The sequence below is a fragment of the Dermacentor variabilis genome, chromosome 9 (assembly GCF_050947875.1).
Source record: "Dermacentor variabilis isolate Ectoservices chromosome 9, ASM5094787v1, whole genome shotgun sequence".
Classification (NCBI taxonomy): domain Eukaryota; kingdom Metazoa; phylum Arthropoda; class Arachnida; order Ixodida; family Ixodidae; genus Dermacentor; species Dermacentor variabilis.
In genome coordinates this window covers 137,307,348-137,329,866 of record NC_134576.1, presented here as the reverse complement: position 1 = coordinate 137,329,866, position 22,519 = coordinate 137,307,348, and the positions used below count along the sequence as shown (strand labels likewise).

The 22,519-nt window shown below is 49.2% G+C and overlaps 1 protein-coding gene across 12 annotated transcripts in view; it reads right to left on the bottom strand.

Moving 5' to 3' along the window:
* The window catches only part of Pfrx (6-phosphofructo-2-kinase/fructose-2,6-biphosphatase), a 149,839-nt gene that overhangs the window by 49,178 nt on the left and 78,142 nt on the right, over positions 1 to 22,519 (bottom strand). The window contains exon 1 of one of the 12 annotated variants that reach the window (XM_075669642.1): positions 11,795 to 12,555. The exons of the other annotated variants lie outside the window; for them this stretch is intronic. Within the exon in view, the coding sequence (XP_075525757.1) occupies positions 11,795 to 11,858 (64 nt within the window). The 5' untranslated portion in view covers positions 11,859 to 12,555. Of the gene's footprint in view, positions 1 to 11,794; positions 12,556 to 22,519 lie in introns of those variants that run through there. 12 annotated transcript variants of the gene reach the window in all.

The following is a 22,519-nucleotide window of genomic DNA, read 5'->3' as shown; positions in this document are numbered from 1 at the left end:
ATACAAGGTCCACGACGGGCGCTCACGCGCGCAGCTCCAATAAGGGCGGCCAGTAATATAGCTTGGCCTATAACCAACGGACGGCGAGACCTGTGAACGGTGAACCAGCAAAATAGCGCCAAGGTTACGCTTCCGCACTGTCGGGATTGCGAACGAATGAATCGCGCGCGCGCGCAGGATTGCTCCCCGGCTCACTCCGCGAGCCGGCATTCGCCATCGCAAAATACCAATCGATTGTATTTCTACAGAAAATCAACTGAATGCAACACAAATTCGATGGAATTTCATTTCTAGAACGACTTTTATAAAGGGTGTAAGCATAGACAAAATTCAATGTTCCAGGAGCAATTTTCGAAAAACGAAGAAACAACAAATGTGCAGATATTATTTATCATTGTCAATGTAAGCGGCACAAGAAAGCTATTCGTTATTAGTGGAATTGTACGCACTCGACGACGTATATTTGTCACAGTGAAGACGCTTTGGTAGCGTTTGTTGCTTCACTATGCAATTCCGCCGAGAACAGCAGTTGACCTGTACATCGATAGCTGCAGCATATACGGCGAACAGCATGTGCGCCTCAAAGAGAGATGACGGCGTTGGGCAACGAACCTGACCCGAAATGCAAGCGCACGCATTCATTACGTCTGCGCCTTTGATCCAACCAATGACCAGTATAGGCTCCGACCGCCAACCACCGACCACGAAAACGGGCGAAAGTGACAAAGAAAGCCATTCACTATAAAAAAAAATTCATTATATAGCGAATTCGCGGTTTGTGGGTGTATAGCGAATTCGAAGAGAAATACGCTGTAGCATTATGTGTTGCACCTCTTTGAGGTACCGGATCCGCGATGTAAATCCTTGTTTTAATGTAATACCTCGTCTATTCTAATACCTTTCAGCAAACATTTAAACTGATATATGGCTCTTGTGAGCCTTGCGCACGTTAATTCATTAGATATGTGACATAAGTCACACAATTAAGTGCTAGTGCGCAGAAGGGTTACGGGCCCTAGCAATGATTGTCGCGCGTGAAGTGCAGTTTAACGGCATCTAACATCTAAAGTACGGCGTAGCATAAGTTACGAGGGTCGGATTCGCACACGTGGGGGTCACATCTCGCGAATATTCACAATAGATTTCTTGACAAAACAGGAGTGTAACAGTACATCGAATGAGTCAGAAGCAGACGATATCGGAAGCCCGCGATATAGGAATTAAGCAAGACTTGAGAGCGGGCTGGTTGGCCCCCCCATACGTAACTTGATGCGCAAAGGAAAAAAAAAGATCACCGACGATTACGATACTCCTTAACGCGAAATTTGAGCGCACTTCTATACGTGTTTTTATTTCGCGATATATTGAGGCGTCGCACCGATCACCGCACCGACTGGCAGGACGCGCAGCGCTATATGTAGACTGGCCACACAGTTGCCGCTTCCCGGCAACTGCAGCTTATGCAACCGTAATTTATACCAGTAAATGCTTACTGCGGCGAACGCTATGCGCGAAGGTGAGCTTTCTGGATCTCTTGTTCTTTCCCCCGCACAGTTGGTGCCGCCGCTACCACGAATGAGCGGACGTGAGCGCGATCTGGTGGTGCTTCAGGGAGGTTTTATACGCTTTCCTCCTCGTGATTCCGCTGCACCATTCTCCTCCACTTTCCTCCTCACGCTCTCTTCGCTCTCGCCGTATATCATCCCGCGCTGCCCTCCGCGTTCGCCCTTCCCACTTTCGCTGTGCTCGCTTGATCGGTTAAGTCGCCGAGGCATGCCGATGCTTAACGCATGAACGGGAGTCTAAGAGTTGCGCTCTAAAATTCACCCACGGTAACAATACTCTTTAATGCAAAATTTGAGCGCAGCTCTATGCGTGTTTCCATTTCAAATATATTGGCTGGCGCGGACAATGTCTCGTGCGGCACATTTCAAACGAAGCGAAGTGTGGAGCGACTTCCTCGCTATAATCGGGAGATTGCGAGAGGCAGCTCGCGTGTGGCGCGTGGGCGCGAGTCACACCAGCCGCCGCAGACAGACCTCCGCTCATGCAGCGCTTTGTCTCCATATATTCTATCTGTCGATGTGCTCGCCGCTTGCCATCGGTAACAGACGACGGGGCACTACTCTGGCGTCAACTCGCGGTCGTCGCCGCAGAGCCCCATATTGAGCGGCACTATTTTTCTTGCGCCTTCGCCATTCTTCCGCTTTCCTCCTCGCGCTCTCTTGGCTATCGCCCTCTTTCATACCCCACGGCGCTCCGCGTTTGCTCTTTCATCCTTCGCTGTGCTTGTTCGCTCGGTTACGGAGAGGGGCGACGCCGACGTGAAACGCAGGATCGGGCGTCTAAGAGCTGCGCTTAAAAACAATGACCAAGGCTGATGGAGTCGGAGTAGTACAAGGCCACACAGAGTTTCATACAATAAGAAACTACGTCCAAGGCAGACGAAATCTGTCAGAGTGTTAATCACGTGGCCCAGCCCTTTACCCTAACACGCATCTTTCAGCTTCATGCGCTCAGAGTGGTGAAACGACCGAACACGACGATGCAAAATAAAAGGGAAAGAAGAAAATTGACGTCACTGGGCGTCGCAACGGGGCGCAACCGCGCACGTGTGCCGCTGCAAAGAAAACAAAAAGTAAACGCTAGTAAACACAAAGGAAGGGATTAACGTCTAAAAGATCTCCGTCCTCCTGCTTACTCAAACGAAACAATATTTAGAACGCCTTCGGAACATTATATGGCCGGCTATAATTAAAGTCCCGCGTCAGAGGTGCTTATGCGTTTCGCAACCCTTGGCAGCAGGGCCCGCAGTTTGTGCGAGCGAGTTGCCATCTGATGGAGCAGCAGTCGAAAAGAGGGAACGCGCAGATGATACGAAGCGAAACAGTTGGCACTCGCCGGCTCAGCGCGTGTCGCAAGTCAAAAAGAAGACAGAAAACCGGCTGCGAGATGTGCGGCGTTCGTTAAAGGCGATGACTGCGATAGCACTGACGCTCAACGAGTTAAACTGACCCATAAGATGCGCGACACGTATGATGGAGTTACTTGACCGCGGGTGAAAAGGGCACCTCCGGTTCAATAGAGCGACTGGCAAGAAACATGGTACAGATCAACGCAAATCCACGGCCGACTTCGAAGGCCAAAAAAATAACTAAATAATTGAATAGAAAAAGTGAGCAAAAGGAAATAAAAGAAAGAAGAAACGTGTGACAAGATGGCAAGCTTTTTGTATACAAAAAGCTTGCGAAAAAGAGACAGACTAGTGCTTCCAATTCTGATAATACTTCGATGGATCACATCGCTTGCATTAAGTTTTCGTCGTTTTTGACTTAGCGGAATACCACAAGACTTCATATCTCGGAAGCTATCAACTATGCAGCAGCCGAACTTGTACTGATGCTTTCACGAGACAACGGTCGACATACTGGGAACCGACGACTGCACAAACACGGTCGAATGTGTAAGTATAGAATATCGTTAATATACAAAAGCTGTACAGCAAGCGAAACACTGTTGAGCATCAAGTAATAAAAATGATAACGTCAGTTCGGCGAGTCCAGAGGTCGCCAACCCCCATAGGTGTCCACATTTCAAAAACAACTACGGTGATTGGTTCAAATTTCGGTGCACTGACAACAGCGTTCCATTAGGAAGGAAGAGTTCCCTGTAAACTTCTTGAGCACATTATTTATTCTCATCTCATTACCTTCCTTGAATCTAACAACTTTTTTTCAATTCATGTCAACATGGCTTCAGAAATTTTTTTTTTTCGTTTGAGACACAGTTCGTATCTTTCACTAATGACTTATTTAGCGTTATGGATGTTAACGTTATTGTGGATTGCATTTTTTAGACTTTGCTAAGGCGTTTGACACTGTTTCTCATGATCTATCACTATTAAACTCGGTGCTCGTAATATTAACTCTAAGGTATTAGGCTGGATTAAATATTTTCTTTCCAACCGTAGTCAATATGTATCAGTTAATGATTATGACTCAACTCTTGTTTCCGTAACTTCTGGAGTACCTCAAGGTTCTCTGTTAGGCCCTCTCCTGTTCTTAATTTACATTAATGATCTTCCTGACAACGTTATCTCCCATATAGATTTTTTCGCAGATGACTGTGTGCTTTATCGTTCAATTACTAATCTCTCTGATGAAACATGTTTACAACCGGACTTGAACCCAGTTTCTTCGTGGTGCAGCGAATGGCTCATGAAACTTGAACACCACTAAGTGCAAACACCTGCGTATTTCCAGCCGTCCTCCTGAATCTCGCTATCTTCTTAATGACACTCCGTTATCACCTGTCTCATCGTACAAATATCTGGGTATTCATTTAACACACAATCTGCCCAGGAAAATGCACGCGAACTACATATCTAACCAGGCTAACCGTACGCTCGGATTCTTACGGCGCCATTTCATAGCTTCTAACAGCCCCGTTAAGCTTCATCTGTCCAGGACGTTAAGATCTAAATTAGAATATACTTACTCCATTTCGAATTCTAATAAGATAACTAATTACCACTTTACAATCTGTTCCAAACTGCGCCGCCCGTTTTATTGTTTCAAATTATTCCCGAACTGAAAGGGTATCTGCAATGAAATCTGCACTTGGTCTTCCCGTTCATTCTCTGCGCAGTAAATATTTTTCGGTTATGTGTTTTTTCATAGAATTTATATCAACCATATTCTCAAATATAAGTTACTCGTCCCTCTATTTTATACATCTTCACGCACTGACCACAACTTCAAGGTAAAAATACCGCTATGCCGAACTAGGCTTTGTATAAATACATTTATCCCTTGAACTGGAATGACTGGAACCAACATACTGCCTTCATCGCTGTCATCACCGACGTCAACAAATATAAGAAAACTGCCGGCGATTTTGTGTGCCCCTCCTCTCTGTAATGCCTCACCCTGAGAGTGCTGAAATAAATAAATAAATAAATAAATAAATAAATAAATAAATAAATAAATAAATAAATAAATAAATAACGGTTGCCACGGAGGAAAGAAAGTCTTCCGGGGCACTTTAGTGCACCATGTGATTTATTTTATGTTTTTCCTGTGTTCGTTACAGTGGAGAGAAGGGAAGCTCCCTCCAGAAGGCTGTCGTTCTTTGTTCGATGTCAACCACTGTTAGGTCGCCTTAACCTCGTCTTAACTTCGCCTACGTCATGTTCCCCTGCTTTAGAACCATTACCTTTGCTTTCTTTTAAAACTCGATGGGGCGAAATGCGAAGACACCCGTTTACTTAGATTTAGGTGCACGTTAAAGGACCTTAGTGGGTAAAAATCATTCCGGAGTCCCCCACACGGCATGCCTCATAATGAGATCGTGGTTTTGGAACGTAAAACGCCATAATTTCTTTGATTTTTAAACTGCGCTACCATTGCACAATCTCCGAGATCGGCCCACATTTCTCGTTAAGTGAAGCCACAATTCCGGTTTAAACAAACAAACAAATAATCTAATTCATGAATGGTAGTTTCGCATGTCAGACTGCGGCGGTGTTCGGTTACGTCACTAAGGAATATTTCGAAACGGACTTCCACAACAGTGGAGCAACAATCTGAGACGACTGCTCTCAACGACGAAGAACGCCATACAGGCGACCGCACGAAAGACAAGCTAATTGTACGATTCGCAACGCGCGGTTGACATACGACATCTTCGCATGCGTGCGCAGAAGGCGGAACAGGGAACACACCAGAAGATATGCAAAGTAGGAGAGCGCGGATAAGGTGGGGAAGGGGGAGGCTAGATAGCGCGTCTAAAGACTGCCCGCCGTATAGACCGCATAAATGCGCGTGACGCTGAGGATCAAGCGCAGTCTTACATGAGTATACAATAGGAGAGCCTGCGCAAGTGTGACTGGTGTAAACCAGCTCCGGGCGCAATTGATGCAGGGCTTGGAGAACTGCATGCGCTACATATACGACGCAATGTCGAGAAGGTTCAACAAACTTAAGATCGGTGGCCTGAACGACTCGCACAATTCGAAACAGGTGCACAGGGCGACGCAAACAACGCATCGAGTTCTCACACGCGAGCCTCCATGCAGGTGTGCGCCTTCAGTAACTTCATCCAAAATCAAGGCTGTGGCTGACAGATGGAAAACTAACGGCAAAAGTGTTAGATGTGTATTCCAAATAAAGCGTGTGCTTTGATATGTTTTAACGCAATACACCAAATGTGTGTTGCACCCAATAACGCTGTTCGAAGCTATGACAAGAGATTTATCGGCGTATACATACGAAAGACGCTCGGGAGGACATGCCGCCGTATACTGTGTATATCGCAAAGATGGCGACGGCGGCCGCGAGTAACCTTGGTACCATCCCGTACAATCGATTTCGTTGCAAGGCTGTTTGTCGGTTTCCTCAGTGTCGTACGGCCTCTGCGAACAGATCCGAGTCGATTGCGCACAAAGCCGCAACGTTAGGCACCAATAGCCGCGACCGACCAGACGGAGCAGTGCCGATTAGGCCGAACGGCCTAGGCAATGCGCCGGTGACGAAAAGGTCGTTGGCCGTTGATAGTGTATATCATGCGATACGGGGTGCAAGCAGTTGAGGAAATCTTGCCGCGAATACATATATACGTCCGTGTGAGTGGATAATCAGCGATTGGTGCCGAGATCGCGCGCATACGCGGTTTTTGACGGCCGCGGTAGCGATGTTCGCATATATGGTCCAGTTCGGGTATAAGAGGGCGGCCAAGTATGCCGCTAGCGCACATGCAGAAGTTCGTTTGTCTGCTTGAGATCACGCGTTGACAGAAATCTTCCTATGTGAACACGCGTATATCAGATACGATCTGCGTGCCTTCCAGTGGCTAATCGGTTAGATCAACGCGATGTATACGTGCGATGATCTGGGCGTTGTCGAGCCGCACACGGGTCAACGCCAATCGACAACGCCAAGATTCGCACACGCACACGATCGAGCGCCATGGAAAGGCTCGTGCTATGCACCGACCTCCTCCGGGTGTTTAACCGAATATTCGAAAAATGGAATATTATCTTGAAAGAGCGTAGGTTAGGGCGTGTTGGTATTCCATAACTGAGGTTATTTTAGCGCACGAGAAGGAACGAAAGACAGTGGCGAGACGAGGACACAGCGCTAAACCTCAGTTATGGAATATTATCCCTTTGTTGCATGCTGTCCACTACAAATTTCGGCGATCTTTGGAAGCATTTTAGTGCTTTCGAGAAGCTTGTGTGCATGGTGCCAACTTCAGCGGACAACAGGAGTCTTCTATGGTTGCCCTGTAAGGTGCCGCCAGCCACCACGCCCCCTCCCCCCCCGCCCAACTCTGCTTTAAGAAAGAAAAGAAAGCGTCTTGTTCCGGGGAGTATTTTACACGCGGCCCCTCAATTTTACTCTCGTGACACTGTCGTTTGGTACATATAATTGACGACACGGGATAGAAGACCTGTCAATAGTGAGACGTTCTTTCTGGGGAAGGCATCTTCCAAAATGTCCACTGCAGTGTCCACGCCAAGGAAAACAGGAGAGACAACAAATACGCGGGAGCGTTTTCTAAGCAGTGCAGCCCTCGCTTCTTACACGTGTAATAACCCTTTCTTCATTATGTTATCCATGCAGCCCACAGGAAGAAACACTAGAAGGAGCTACCAGCAGCTCCTGCCACACCAAAATGAAGGCCGCTTGACAAAGCAAGTTTAGTTGCCGCCGCGCGTGTTTTGGGCATCGTCAATCATTTTACAGGTCAGGAATCAAGTGCAGCACCAATATGTACAATGTTGCTTGGCAAGTGCAAAGAGACAATCGCTATAACGTCCCTACTGAAAACGTTTCAGTGCCGCGTAACCAGGCGAACATAGCGCAGTATGGCGCAAATGGCACTCGGGTGGGCGGGCAGCTGCAGGCAAGTAGTATTGTAGCAAAATGGCGCAGTTCGACGAACACGACTGGTCCATTTAATACCATTAATCCCCAAAGCATCCATGGCGAGCAGTAGTTCTACGGGGGAATGCCTCTGAGAAACTTAGCGAGAAAATGCGTTGCCAGAAGCCTCTTGAACACTTTGCAGCAAAAGCGACAGCAGGCATAAAATCCGCTCCATATCAAGGCGATATGGAACATCTGCAGTTTTTTGCGTTGCCGCTAAACCACGCCAAGGTTTTCGAACAGCGACACTACACTGTTTCGCAGCAGAAGACCCTCCAGTGCAGAGGTACCGACCCATCCCTTTCACCCTCCCACCAGTCATGGGTTCTATATACTGTAAAGAACGAACAGAAGGCCGGAACACCTGCGCCGCCAAAGCGGACGCACTCGTGAAACAAGCAATTTCGAGAGCTATGAATAGCTGGGTCACCGCGAATGCCAGTCTAGTTATACGTCCCATCTCAAACACGTCAACTACTCACGCACAGATATGCGTGGACCTTGAGTACAATATGCGTGGACCTTGAGTACACGCTGATGAAACAGTCGTACGCTGTTTCTGAAGAAACAGCGGATGATGATAATAATAATAATAATTATAATAATAATAATAATAAAGGGGGGTCGAGATCGGCGCACATGCGCGCGCGTACCATCGACTGATTTAAGGGGTTCGAAACATCTGGACTATGAGGGGCTTCATAAAGGAAGGCTCCGCGGAGTTAATGTGCAGACCACCTGCGATTCCTTGCGCGCGCAGTTATGTGTCAGTGCTCGGGCGTTTTCTTTTTTTCCACACGCCGCGTCCGCACCACGGAGGAACGGGTATCGAACCCGCGACGTCGTGCTCAGCGCACAGCGATACATACTGGGACCACGCATGGCGCTCAGACCATTCAGAAAAAACGTCCCGTGGAGCTACAAGGCACTCAGCAGGCGAAATAAACTTTCACGGAGGGAGTGTTGGCCACGCAGCGGCCACTCACTGCCACAGCCCTGAACAGTTCGGGCTAACATATCCCAGGCCTGATACTGTATATTCACACGTACACAACTGCCTAGCTGTATCGCGAAGTAATGCCTATAACGAAGTAGTGAAATTTCCCTTGAAATCCTTGTAGAGATCTATAGTGCAGTACATGAAATAATGAATATAACGAAGTACTTTTGGCTCCCTCTTCAACTTCGTTATAACGAGGTTTACTGTAATCGCGGAAGACCGTGGACGAGAGGATGGCTGCCGCGGTGAACGAAGGCGTGAATTTGCTGTCACAAGCTACGCTACGGCTAACTAAATCTGGTTTCTAAATATGCATAAAGTTAGGTTCTAGCGTGCACTTGCAAGTTATGTTGGCGGCAAGGACTATAGGCTTCTCGTTTTTTAGTTTCTTTCTCTCAGCGCGCACTTCACAATAAAACATTTGTTTCTTACAGTGTCAACAAGACTGCTGAAACGCCGGTTGCTAAGAAGTTCCTAGTACACAGTCAGCTTTTCGTATATCGCATGCTCCGTTTCCGAAGAAACGATACAAAGAGTCAGTCTCGCGCGACCAGTGGCGTAATGCAAGTGCACTTGACGGGCTGGGAAAATTCTGCCTCTAACGCCGGTCAACTTCCGACACCACTTCAGGCACTTTCCCCATTGCATGATCACAAAGAAAGAAAAAAATAAGAAAGACAACCAAGTGGGCAGAAAGGAACCGCGCGCACTTGCACCAACGCTTTGCGCCCAGCAATTTACTAAGCGAGGCTGAGGCGATGAAACTCGTGCCTCGGGCTACGGCGCACTGCCGTGGGGTCCGGGGGCGCCCCGAACCAAAATGCGCCGGGCCGCGAAAGCGGTTACGGCCCACAACGACCGAGATGCGAGGAGGAGGAGGGTGTGAACGCATGCAAACGCTATACTGACGCCGAGTCGCACACGTGCCATTCCGTAGAAGCGGGCCTGGCGCAGCCCCTACATTATTTAAGGTCATTCGCAGGGGGGGCCGCCGTCAACAACATTTTCCCATCTGCCGCAGGAATGCAGTCAATCTTGGCACGGGAGGCCCGAGGGCATCGAACGGTGAAACCAATAACAACCGTGGTCTGGGCTTATAATTGTTATAGCTAAACCTTTTTTAGTGCGCAATTCGTAGGAATAAGGAAGGAGGCGACAGTACAATGCGCTATGTACCGTCATCGCCTTCCTTCCTTCAAACGAATTGCGCACTGAAAAGTTTTATTTTTTTTTCTTGTCCAAGCAATGTTTCACCAACCAGCCCAAGCAGCCGCCATTTTATTTTATAATATTTGATTAGTTCATCGGCGCTACCAAGCACAAAAGCGATGCATGTGTATCCCTGTAATAGCAGGCGTGTCACTTATGCTACGCTCCGTTTGATGCCTGAAAGTTCCTATCTATAATCACGGGAAACTTCCCTCAATTCTTTATACGCTGCAGCTAGGTATGTTTCCCACTTGTGGATAGTGTGTAAAACCAATGGCTAATTACTATACTAATTAGGCTTTTACTCAAATGGCATTCCCCCATTTTTTTTTTAGAACGTACTCTCCACGGTCAGCAATAAGGGTGAGCAAGTTGTCTTAATATCTTTTTTTATATGGAAGTGATCGGGCATTAGGACAACGAAACAACTTGCAAGTGACTGTGTCCTTATCCTAACGTTCTTGCTGCTGCTAACAGACCAGACACATCAATGAGCTCTAAATCAAAGTACTAATAGTGACAGTGCTGTCAGTTGGCTAATCTTTATACTGTAGCCACAACGACCCAACATTTCGACAAGTTGGCACATCTTCAATATGAATCGGATCCTTGAAAAGAAACAGGCCCGGGGTCGGAGGGAGTTGGGGAAGAGAGAGGGTTGAAGGGATCTAATGACGTTTCACTTCCTGTTCAGCTTGATATACTGCGAGAAGCAAGGGAGCGATGGCGAACTCTACATACAACTGTGTGCTGCTGCTGCGCACAGCTCAGTCCAGAAAAGCCTCAAGTTCATATTTTGCATAACTGCTACTGTAAACGGTCTGCAGACTTGCCTCCAGTGCTTCTACGTGACAAGGGTAGACACGAAGCCCTTTTTTACATCAAGCACTTCGCGATAGTTACAATTTTAACTATAGAACTTAATAGTTGGATATTTCGTGACCTGCACGAGCGAGTTATAGCTGAAACTATAAAGCAGATGAAAGCATAATGACTCCGCAAACTCCTAGTTCGTCATATCGCCGTCAGTTCCAATGCCGCTGACCGTCTCGAAAGTACGGGCAGACACTTTAGCAACACGAGAAAACCGCGACGGGAATCTCCGAACCCTTTCCCGTGGCGAGCTTGAGCGAAACGCACCTCGCTCGATACTGACAGCAAAAGCGCAACTTCCGAAAACAGCTCGGAAGACTAGAACAAACACGCCCGCATGTCAACAGGGTGCGCAGGCGCATTGATTTTGCTCAAGACCCGTGGCCAACGCAAATTCTACAACGAATGCGCCGCTGACACAAATCGATGGCAACCAAGTGAACAGGACGCATAATTTTGCAGACCGGCGCGCACATTTGCACAAATTTACATAAGCGAAGCATATATAGGTGGACATTAAAGCTAATCAGTACAGCCTGCTTCAAAAGTATTCCAGCCGCTCCGAATCACGGCTACGGGCCACACAATGCGATTGATATATTACATCTTCGCAACTCTTTTAAAGCGCACAGCATGCACGCGGAAAACTGTGGCCTCGTCTTCACGATTCTGTTTGCTCAATGGGAAAGCCGCAGGGGAAACACCGCCCGGTACGGTCAAGGGTGCAGCGCGGTCTAGTAACTTTCGGGCGAAAACTGCACACGCCATTCCCAACCTTGCTCACCTCGATTACGACGCTGCTCCTTCATGAGCGGGTGCGAGGACACGATGCCCCAGTCGACCAACATGATTGCCGTCTATCTCGGTTACTTTCAATCGACCAACAGCAGCAGCTGAGCCGAAAACTTGCGAGTGCAGTTTCCACTAGTGAACTTGGCTCCGTAAAAAGTGCGTACGAGACAAGGGCGCGCACGCGCACACAGGCACGCGCGCTCACCGGCACTAAGTCCGAGTCAACAAATCCTATGACAGCACGTCACGCTCGGGGTGCGCCACCAGCGGCAGCAGCAGCGATGCCGCGCGCGCACCAGCCGACGACTTCTCCGACTTCGCGCTGTGCAGTGCTTGCCGTCGACCCGGTTGCCGTTGGCGACACGAGGAGCCGTCTCAACCAGGACCGCATTGCACAACGCTCGAAGGACCTAAACGAAGAAGCGTCCAGAAGAGGAGGGAGGGGTGCCCACGGCGAGGGAGAGGGGGGGCGGAAGCAGACGCGCGACACACTCCTCTTGATAATGAAACAGTTGGCGGCAAGCGACGAAATGTCACCGTCAGGGGACAAAAAGTCAAGTGCACTCTTGAAAAATATACCGTGCACTGAAATCACGCGAGCGGCGACGCTATCAATCAGCGTCGCGTCGAATAGCCGCAAAGGAACTGGGCTTGCGTTTCGAGCTGGGCGCGACCAGAATTTTTGCCAATCAACGAACGAATGCGCCACACCGCCGCGCCGCTGTAGTCGACACCGCGCACGCGGACGGGAACGCACCGAACAGGCGCAGAGGGCCGACGCCAAGCCAGCTCGGACCCGTCCCTTTCCTCCTCGCCAACGCCTCCTCTCCACCGCCAGCGCGCGCGCAAGCACACAAACACACACACCCTCGAGCGCCGACCAATCGGAGACCGGATCCGCCGCCACGTGACGCGCTACACCTCCTTCCTTTCCCCTCCACTTTTACTTTTCGCTTCTTTTCGTGCCTTTCTGTTCTTTTCCTCCGTGCTTCGCGGACGTCACTTCGGGTGACCAATCGCAAACGGCCAGCGAACGCGACGTAAACTAGGGGACGGAAAAAAAGTAGAATATCGATGGGCTCTGTCCATTGATGCTGCGGTTAGACAGCTGGGAGCCGTGATGAACAACGAGGAAATTGTAGTCTCGTTCACGTCGTCGGCTATACGACCGTAAGCGAGCCAGACGGATGGAAGAAACCCGATCGAAGCATTGCGCGAAAGAGCGCGTGAGAAATATAGGACTCGTGTAAGCAAGGCCGAGCAATGTATTGCTTGCTTCTCGGAAGTGGGAACCCGACCAAGAGTCAAGCGCGGCGCGTGTGCACTGAATATAGCATCACAGGTAGAAGCGAGGGGTGACGTGGCCAGGCAGAATAGGTTGTTTACACCGCAAAGGTAATAGTAGTTCAACCAATAAACAAAGAGAGCACTCAGCGTCACAAGCAAGCTAGCGCGATAACGATTGCCCACACAGCCAACGAATGTGCGTAAACATTGAAAACAAACAAATCCAACGCAAACAAAAAACAAGATGTACTGAGCGCGCGATAACAGCTGCGTAAGTTTTTCCCATTTATTGTCAGTAGAATCCACGCGCGCGCAGGTAACAGGGAGATTTAGAAATAGGGGACCCACCGTCAGGAGACACTATAGACCAGGTGTGCAAAGGAGTTATGGTACTGTGGGTACGGAATGTAGCTTGGAGACGCTACTTCTAAAACTCCCCATTAAAAGAAAATTGAACATAGCTACAGAAGCCAGGAACAAGTGTTTCACCTAGCAAAATTGAGATTGCTAAATTTGAGCCGGAACAGTTATGAGACGCTGTGTTGTTCGCCTCGCGGCTTCTCCTCAGCGGAACGGGGCAACACATGGAAACGGCAACAGTCTTTACGTGCTCGGCATGCCGTAATATCGTCGAGACATTCCCTGCGTTCTTCTCACTGCCGTCTTTTGTATACCGAAATGTCACGTTTGGCGCAAGAACAATAGAAGGCAAATTAATAATACGAAAATAAAACATCTGAAAAGAAGCCCTGAGCGAACGGAGGAATGCTGCGGCGTCACAGAAAAAGCAACAGCGAAAGTGGTTCCCAGAGAGCTCACACACGCAGGCGCACCCACTCCAGACCACTGTGGCACAATGCCAGAGACTTCCCGCCAAAAGAGCGCGGCGAAAACTCAGCGCCCTGGGGGAAAAAGAAAGTCATCCTCTCCATGTTCTCTACCACTATTCCTCGTCATTAAGTGCCCCAGGCATATCGTGCCTACGAAGCAGAAGGCAGGATCGAAAAAAAAAAAAGAATTACGGGAACCTGGGCAGAGAGAAGGGATAGGGCGCGAACACCGAGTGTGTTGGATCCAGAGAACGCGGTCCGAGAGCGGAGAGAGGCAACTGAGAGGGTGTTGAGAGAGGGGCGCGCGCGTGCGCGCTTTTCGATGACGTCACTCGCGACGTCACCAAACGTCACGCGGCAGCGCCACGCCTGCAGATGTTTTCAATGTCACCTTGGCCACTCCGGCGCCGCACGGATGCCGGAGAGGCGAAAGAATGCGCATAGGAAAAAAAGAAAAACGTTTTCTACACAGCTGTTAGAAACATGCGGGCCATAACATCCCTCTACCACGACTTCCAGTACTACATTTATGTAGCTTATTTGAGTGTGCGCGCGCGCGCGTGCGTGCGTGCTCGCACAAGCTCACCCAGCTGAAAGTAGTACTTCGTTTTCACCGCTCAACGATGTAGCGGGAGATAAATGCGACCCCGGGGATACCAGTAACGCGTGGCTCGCTATCAGGTTTTTCTTTTTTCAACGTTCGTGGTCCGGACTAGTTTTCTTATCGCAAGCATCCTCACTCGCCGACAGGGGGCCGCAAAACATTTCGTCCTCGGCAGAAAGGTCACCGTTCAACAACGACCTCCCGTTCGTGTTCGACCGAGAGAGTGGGTGAGAGAGAGAGGAGGGCAGAGCATCGCGTTTATCTTCACCAACGGGAAAGGGAGAGAGAGAAACGGTCTTGCTGACAGAGCGTAACAAAAACGGCGATGCGGACTTTTCTTGCACTTTTCGTCCCCGCCTCCTTTTCCTGTCATGCTTTCTTACCCTCGATATTTTTTTTCTTTTTTGAGTAAGCGTGCTTTTCCGCTTAGCCCGGGTGCGCTGCGACTGAGCCAACTTCCGCCTTAGCGCACCCTCGGCAGCTCGCTGTGCAAACAAAATCGCTGAACAAGAAGAATATGGTTTCAAGCAGGCGAAGTCGTAAGGAGACAAAAATACACCAACAACCGCGAGCGCCGAATAGCGAAGCAGGCGACAATGTTGAACACTAATCAGTTAGGTCGGGCGTGACGAACGGTCAGCAGGTATGACGTAACGGAGACGGCGAGGAAGGCTGGAAAAATATATTTTTCCTGGCTGAGCCTCAGCGTGGGAGAAGGAAAGAGGTAAGACGGTAAGAACTGCATAACAAAGACGATGCAGCATTGTTCCTTCATATATATACACACACACACACACACACACACACATATATATATATATATATATATATATATATATATCAATTTTAAAGGTTGCTTTACCGCACAGCAGCCATGCAAGGCGACTGGGCCGACTTCCGCAAAGTGAAGCCAGTTTTAATAATTCCTACTCGATCTGTCAAAACCTCTGTACTATGTTTATCATTGTTTCTATTATTGTTTATTTTTAATTACTATGATTAATCTATGCCACTATTAGCGAATATTAATTCATATTACCAGCTTCAAGATTACGTATTATGAAAATAAACTAATTAGCCCGACGACTAGCCACACTGCCGAACGAAGTAAAGAAAGCTTTGAAGAGTTCCTAAATACTAAAGTTAGTTGCTTTGGTAGCAAAGCTCTCTTTCAAATCTTCATTTGCCATTCGTTTTCCCGCAGTGGTGGCGTAGTGGCTTTGTTGTTGCGCTGTTAAGCCCGGGAGCGTGGGATAAATCCTGACTACGGCGGCCGCATTTCGATGGGGGCGAAATGCAAAAAGAAGGCTCGTATGCCGTGCATTCGTTGCACGTTAAAGCACCTCCGGTAGTCGAAATTAATTCGGAGTCCCCCCTTACTGCGTGTCACCCAATCATATGGTGATTTTGCACGTAAACACCCCCCCCCCCCTTTTTTTTGGTTTTTGTACTTCTAAGCTGCCTGCCAAGCACCGCATGAACTGTGCTTGTGTACCACTCTCTATAAAACCGATCTCAATGCTTAAAGAAGTACAAACTATAATACTGTCACAAGCTGTCATGAACTACGTCTGCCGCGCAGACAACCAGATGAAAGAAGGAAGAGAACGACGTTAGCCAAGCTGCCGCGAGACCGCTCTTCAACAACCGCGCCTATCAACCAGATTCATCTGGTTCTGCATTAAAACACCTCGTGTGTAACATTTGGTGGAGGTGCGGGGTATTTTGCTTTGTGACCATGACTGAGCGCGACGGCGAAAGTCCGGCGACGGCTTCGGCGTAGCTCTTGTGCTGGTGACTCCGTCGTAGGTCGTGGGAGTTATCCGCGATGCGTGTTGCCATCGCCTGTTCATCTCCGACTCCTATCTCGTTCGATGCTGCAGTGGAACCTGTACATCGGAACTGCCTCAAGAAAAACGTGTTTGTTCCGCACTGCGTGGTCTCAGTGACTAATGGATGCGCGGGGCTGTGGGCGCTAAACTGTTCCACTGAAGCGGCAGCGCTACCTCAAGGCCTAAAGATTGCCACGTTTCAGGAAGACTGCCCGTATCGGTGGCAGTACTTGCAGAGCTCCCCGATGGAGGAGCAACCAGTGTCTCGACCCCCGGGAGCTCGAAGATACTTTCCATGATTAATAAGTCACTCAGCGATAACGAGCGTCAAGTTTTGATGGCCCTGCTTACGAAACATACCTCGGTATTCGACTGTGCGCAGCACGATGGACCGCCATCAATTCCTGCGTCCAGAACTCATCACCGCATCAACACAGGAGCCGCCCAGCCAATCCGACAAAAATCCTATCGTGTATCCCCATCAGAACGCAAGATAAGCAGCGATCAGGTCCAAGAAATGCTATGCAAAGGCGTCATTCACGGATCATCTAGTCCTTGGGCAGCTCCCGTGATATTGGTGAAGAAGAGAGTACGTGGCGGTTCTGTGTTGATTACCGTCGCCTAAACGCCGTTACTAAGAAAGATGTATATCCGCTCCCACGAATTGACGACGCCATCGACTGTCTCTTTGCGGCATCTTACTTTTCCTCAATCGATTCACGGTCAGGTTACTGGCAAATTCCTATACACAAGGACGACAGAGAAAAGACAGCATTTGTAACACCCGACGGACTATTCGAGTTTAACGTGATGCCTTTCGGGTTGTGTAACGCGCCCGCAAGGTTCGAAAGGTTCATGGACACGACATTACGCGGCTTAAAATGGGAAGTTTGCATGTGCTACTTAGACGACGTTGTGATCTTCGGGCGAACGTTTAGTGAGCACAACAAACGTTTGGATTTGGTCTTGAACTGCTTGGAGAAAGCGGGTCTTGTGCTCAAATAAAAAAAAAAATGCCGTTTTAGGGAACGACAAACTCTTGTGCTAGGCCATCTGGTCGCTAAAGCAAGCATCCGACCAGATCCACAAAAGACTGCGGCCGCGGAAGCATTTAGAGTACCCAACTCTGTCAAGCAGTTAAGAAGTTTCTCGGGCTTGTGCTCCTATTTTCGCCGATTTATTCCCCGGTTTGCTGACATGGCTCATCCCCTTACACGCCTTCTCCAAAAAGGCATTCCCTTTGAGTGGACTGCAGATTGCGACTCATCGTTTCGCCAGCTCAAGTTCCTGTTGACATCCCAACCAATTCTTCGCCACTTTGATCCTTCATCGCCAACTGAGATTCACACCGATGCCAGCGGCGTAGGCATCGGTGCTGTGCTAGTTCAGCGTGTTGGCGACAGTGAGCCCGTGATCTCTTACGCTAGCCAGTCCTTGAGCCGCTCCGAGCGCAACTACACAGTCACCGAACAAGAGTGTCTGGCGGTCATCTTCGCCGTGCAACGGTTTCGTTCGTATCTCTACGGGCACCCCTTCACTGTGATAACAGATCATCATTCGCTATGCTGGCTTGTGGATCTGCGGGATCCCTCAGGACGACTAGCGCGCTGGGCGGCCCTCCGTCTACAGGAATACGATTTCGTTATTTGCTACAAAAGTGGCCGGCGGCATGCTGACGCTGATTGTCTCTCTCGGATGCGGACAATTTTGATGAATACATCACTTTTGCGTCCCCGGAATTTCCGGATATGGGTACCGTCATATCCGAGCAGCACAAGGACGAGAGCTTACAACCGCTCTTCGCGGCAGCACAGGAGTCACCTGCAGGCAGTCGCTTTCGCCTACGGGATGGATGGTGGCGCGCTGTATAAGAAGAGCTACTCGACCACCGGTGCACGCTACCTTTTAGTTGTCCCCAAGAACGTTCGCCACCAAGTATTACACGTCATGCACGATGACCCAACTTCCGATCATCTTGGTTCCACACGTATACTCTACCGGGCTCAAGAACGTTTTTACTGGCCTAAGATGCGGAAAGATATCGAACGGTACGTCGCCAGCTGCTCTCAATGCCAGCGCTACAAGCGTCCGCCACAAGCGCCACATGGCCTGCTTCAACCAGTTCCCCCTTCTAGCGTCCCCTTTGAGCAAGTTGGTATAGATCTTCTGGGCCCTTTCCCGCGATCCTCCAAAGGTAATCGTTGGGTTATCGTTTGCGTAGATCACCTTACCCGCTATTGTGAGACCGCCGCATTGCCATCGGCCATAGCTACAGAAGTTTCTATCTTCTTGCTGGCTAACGTTATACTCCGACATGGACCTCCTCGCATAGTAATCAGCGATCGTGGGCGACAGTTTACCCTGGACGTAGTTGAAGAAACCCTTCGTGTGTGTTCATGTAGCTTCCGCCATTCTACGCCCTACCATCCACAAACTAATGGTCTGGTCGAGCGCACAAACAGAACGCTTGCCAACATGCTGTCCATGTACGTCGATTCAGCACACAAGAATTGGGACAGTATCTTGCCTTTCATTACCTATGCCTTCAATATACCGCGAGACACGAGACCACTGGTTACTCACCATTTTTCCTTCTGTATGCTCGTCCGCCGCGTTACACCCTCGACACCATATTTCCCTACTTCGCTCATGAGAACGAATCAATTGATGAGATCCTATGTCGAGCAGAAGAAGCGCGACGCCTCGCTAGGCTACGCACCATAGCATCGCAAGACCGGTCCAAGATACGCTATGACGGGCGTCACCGCCACGTTTACTTCAATCCTGGTGACCTTGTGTGGCTCTGGACGCCGTTGCGGAAGCGTGGTTTATGCCAGAAGTTTCTCGCCCACTATACGTCGGCCCTTACGTTCTTCTGCTGCCTGCTTCTGCTTCTGCGAGCCTGCTGCCATGCACGCAACATGTCGCCACACGATGAGCGTGCCTTTATGCATTTCATCCACTGCGTGCAGTAAAATCATAGCGTTTCACAATTGCGCACGCCTCCCCTTCCCCCCTCCAAACGCACTCGCGCGAACCGTACGTATGCCTGCACGGTGTTATGCGCTGTGTAACCATACGCTATAGCCACCCACATCCCCGAATCTAAAGCTATAAATCGCAATTTCCAACACACTCTACAGGAGTAACGACACACATTCGCGCGCGCCCGACGTGGAGCTAACGCGGGTGCTATGCTTTGCGCTAAACTAAAGGCAGTGCGCGGCGCGCACGCAAGCGAGGGAACGTAGAAAAACCCGCCATCGTCAAGACGACATTGAAATGCAAGCGGCCCATTTCTTGTTTTTCTCTTCCGGATAGCGACACGTGCCGGTCGTTTGAAAACGGAACTCCCGAGTTTCTATTCGGCGTTTCTTCAACGCTCGGCAAAGAAACGCCCTTCCTCGTTGCCACTCGTCTTTCCGGTGCCTTTACACTGCCGTTAGGAAAGATAAATAGAGGTGGAAAAAGAAATACATGTAGGATAAATGTACTGCAGGTGAAGACACTACTTCGCGTGCTGCGTCGCCTTCCCCCACCCCCCACCCCGCCACACGAACACGCAAACCACACACACGTACACACAAACACACACAATAGAGAGGAGATAACTCCGTTCCGCTCGGCGTGAAGGAAACAAATCAAGCTAGAATAGGCAAGACGGCGACGCGGTCCTCGGGGGTAAAAAGCACGACGGAGATGGGGCCCTGTCGTGTACACATTTGTTGCAGCTTCCTGTGTCGACACGTCTTGCAGGCAGGCCTTTTCCTGGTGCAAGTGGAGGCAACGCGCACTTGCAGTATAGTTTGCAATGTCAGGTGCAAACGACGTACAGGCGCGAGGACCGATCGCGAAACGCGAAAACTGCCTTCCACCGTGCGAACGACTACAACTCAGATCCGGAACTTATCAGTCGAAGAGCGAATTAACGCCTGAGGAACGGCGTTTAGCGAAACGCCGCGCATGACGACAGCACATTGAAATTGTGCGGAAACTATCCACGATCATTGTCAACGCCCAGCGCAGTGTCTGACGAGAGCGAGAGGCGGGCTGTCTGCCGGTTTATACAATGAACTGCTTAAATCGTGCACGCTTAAAGTGGTAACATCGAAACTGGTAGACTGATAATATACATGAGAATCTTTCAGGATACTCGTCCATAATCTCGAGATAGAATGCACTTTCCTTAATATTTATCCTCGTGTGTGTTTATATATATATATATATATATATATATATATATATATATATATATATATATATATATATATATAAACAAGAATGTATGCAGGAAGGAACTGCACTAGAATTGTGTAAGTATGCACAAGCATACTCCCAAATTTCAAGTTGGCCCATCCCCAAATATAAGTCTTTAGTTTCAATTGTTTCTTATTGCTTATTAGGCCACCAATCATCTGCGTTTACACTGTTATAACAACTAAACGTCTTCGCCAATGACGAATTCTTGTGCAGATGCAAAGCATTATACGTTTCGCGTGACAGACACATTTTGCCGAGATAATCGCCAAAGAATGCGCACGCATTAACATAAATATCAGAAAGCCTTCACTGCGCACTTCGTGACAAAACTACGCATTATAATAGTGTAGAAAAATTGGGCAGAAACCACCGGCTGATAGCAGTCAAAGCCATACGATAGCCTTCCTTTAGACCTGCTGAGATGAGCTGCATGCGGTTAGCTCATTTAGTTTATCGCTGTGGGGTGCGTGTTTCAGTGTTCCAAAGAAAGGTTCGCTTCAAGCCTTAATCTTGGTTTGAGCTACATTTGGTGGGTCATAATTGAGAAATTCACAGCGCAAACTAGATGAGGACAAAGAACGCAACGACTGGACGGGCGCCAGTATTTGATTAATACTGAAAAATTAACAAAACTTGTCTCTTCCGTAATCGAGAGTATATGTAAGCATGATATGTCTACCGGCAAAGCAGAGTGGTTGTAGTACCCAAAGCAGATTGGTTGGATATGATACCAGCCACAATCTTAAAATGGGTATAGAGCATGTTTGCAACGGCACACCTCACCACATCATACCACGCCCCACACCCCGCCACATTGAACTGAACCTCGTTGCAAGTTTCGTATCATGCAAACAACCATCCGCGGCACGCCGGACGCTGCCGGCCGGGTCACGCAGTGTAGCGCCATCTCTCGCAGGCGGCGCAAAACCTGCGCCGTGGAACTCACGGACCGCTGCCGTTGAAAAGAGCTGAGGAAGCCCTGTCGCAGCGCCAAAAAATGACAATCAAGTGTATGGTGCCCTATATCTGCCTTTTGAACGTCACTATTGGAAATGACAAACTTCAGCGTACTAGAAGTTACAGCTTGAGTGATATTGTGAACAAACATCAAAAAGAAATCAAAAGCAATATTGTTTTAAATTTGTTTGAGCAGTATATAGCGTATGTAATGCGATCCTGTACAAGGGGTGGGGGGTGGGGGGGGGGCAGAGACCGCATTAGGTATTGAGTGGTTGCCCGGATGACCTCGTTTTCCTCTCGCAACGATGCCCGGATGTTCTCGTTTCGTTATCTGTCCATTCCCATCCCATTCTCGTCTTGAGTGTCCGGATAACGGCTCTGGATTTTGACTCAAGGTCTCTTGAAGGCCGCCGACAACGGGAGCTAAAAGCATTTCACGCTTAATTATCAAGAAGAAGGTTAAAAAAAATACGTGCGCGCGGGACAGTATGAGTGTACGGGTACACTGGAACGACTGTCGCGGCGCTGAGCGGACGTCCCCCTGGGGAGGAGACCGCCAGGTGGCCGGCGGAGCGAGCGGACGCACCTCACCTCGGCTCCGTGGATTTTCACTCGGGACGGCGGATTTTCGACGTAAAATGGACTGATACCACCCATAATCGGTCAGTGAAGGTGTTCGGCACCCGTTCTCACCATTTTTCGTGCAATTCCGATCGTTTTTGCCCGAAAAGGACTCTACCGCTCCGAGCCAGGCGCGGAACGCTAGGCCTCGCGTTGTACCTAGCACAAGGGCCCCCGCCGCCGCGGCCGCCGGTTAGGCCTACGGCCACCGGTGCGTCTAGACTCGCATCGCCTGCGTATTGGCCTAGGCAACGATGGTTTACAGCGTAGAAGGCGACGAAATCAGCCCCGAAGACTTCGCTAACGACCCGCGCTGGTCGAGA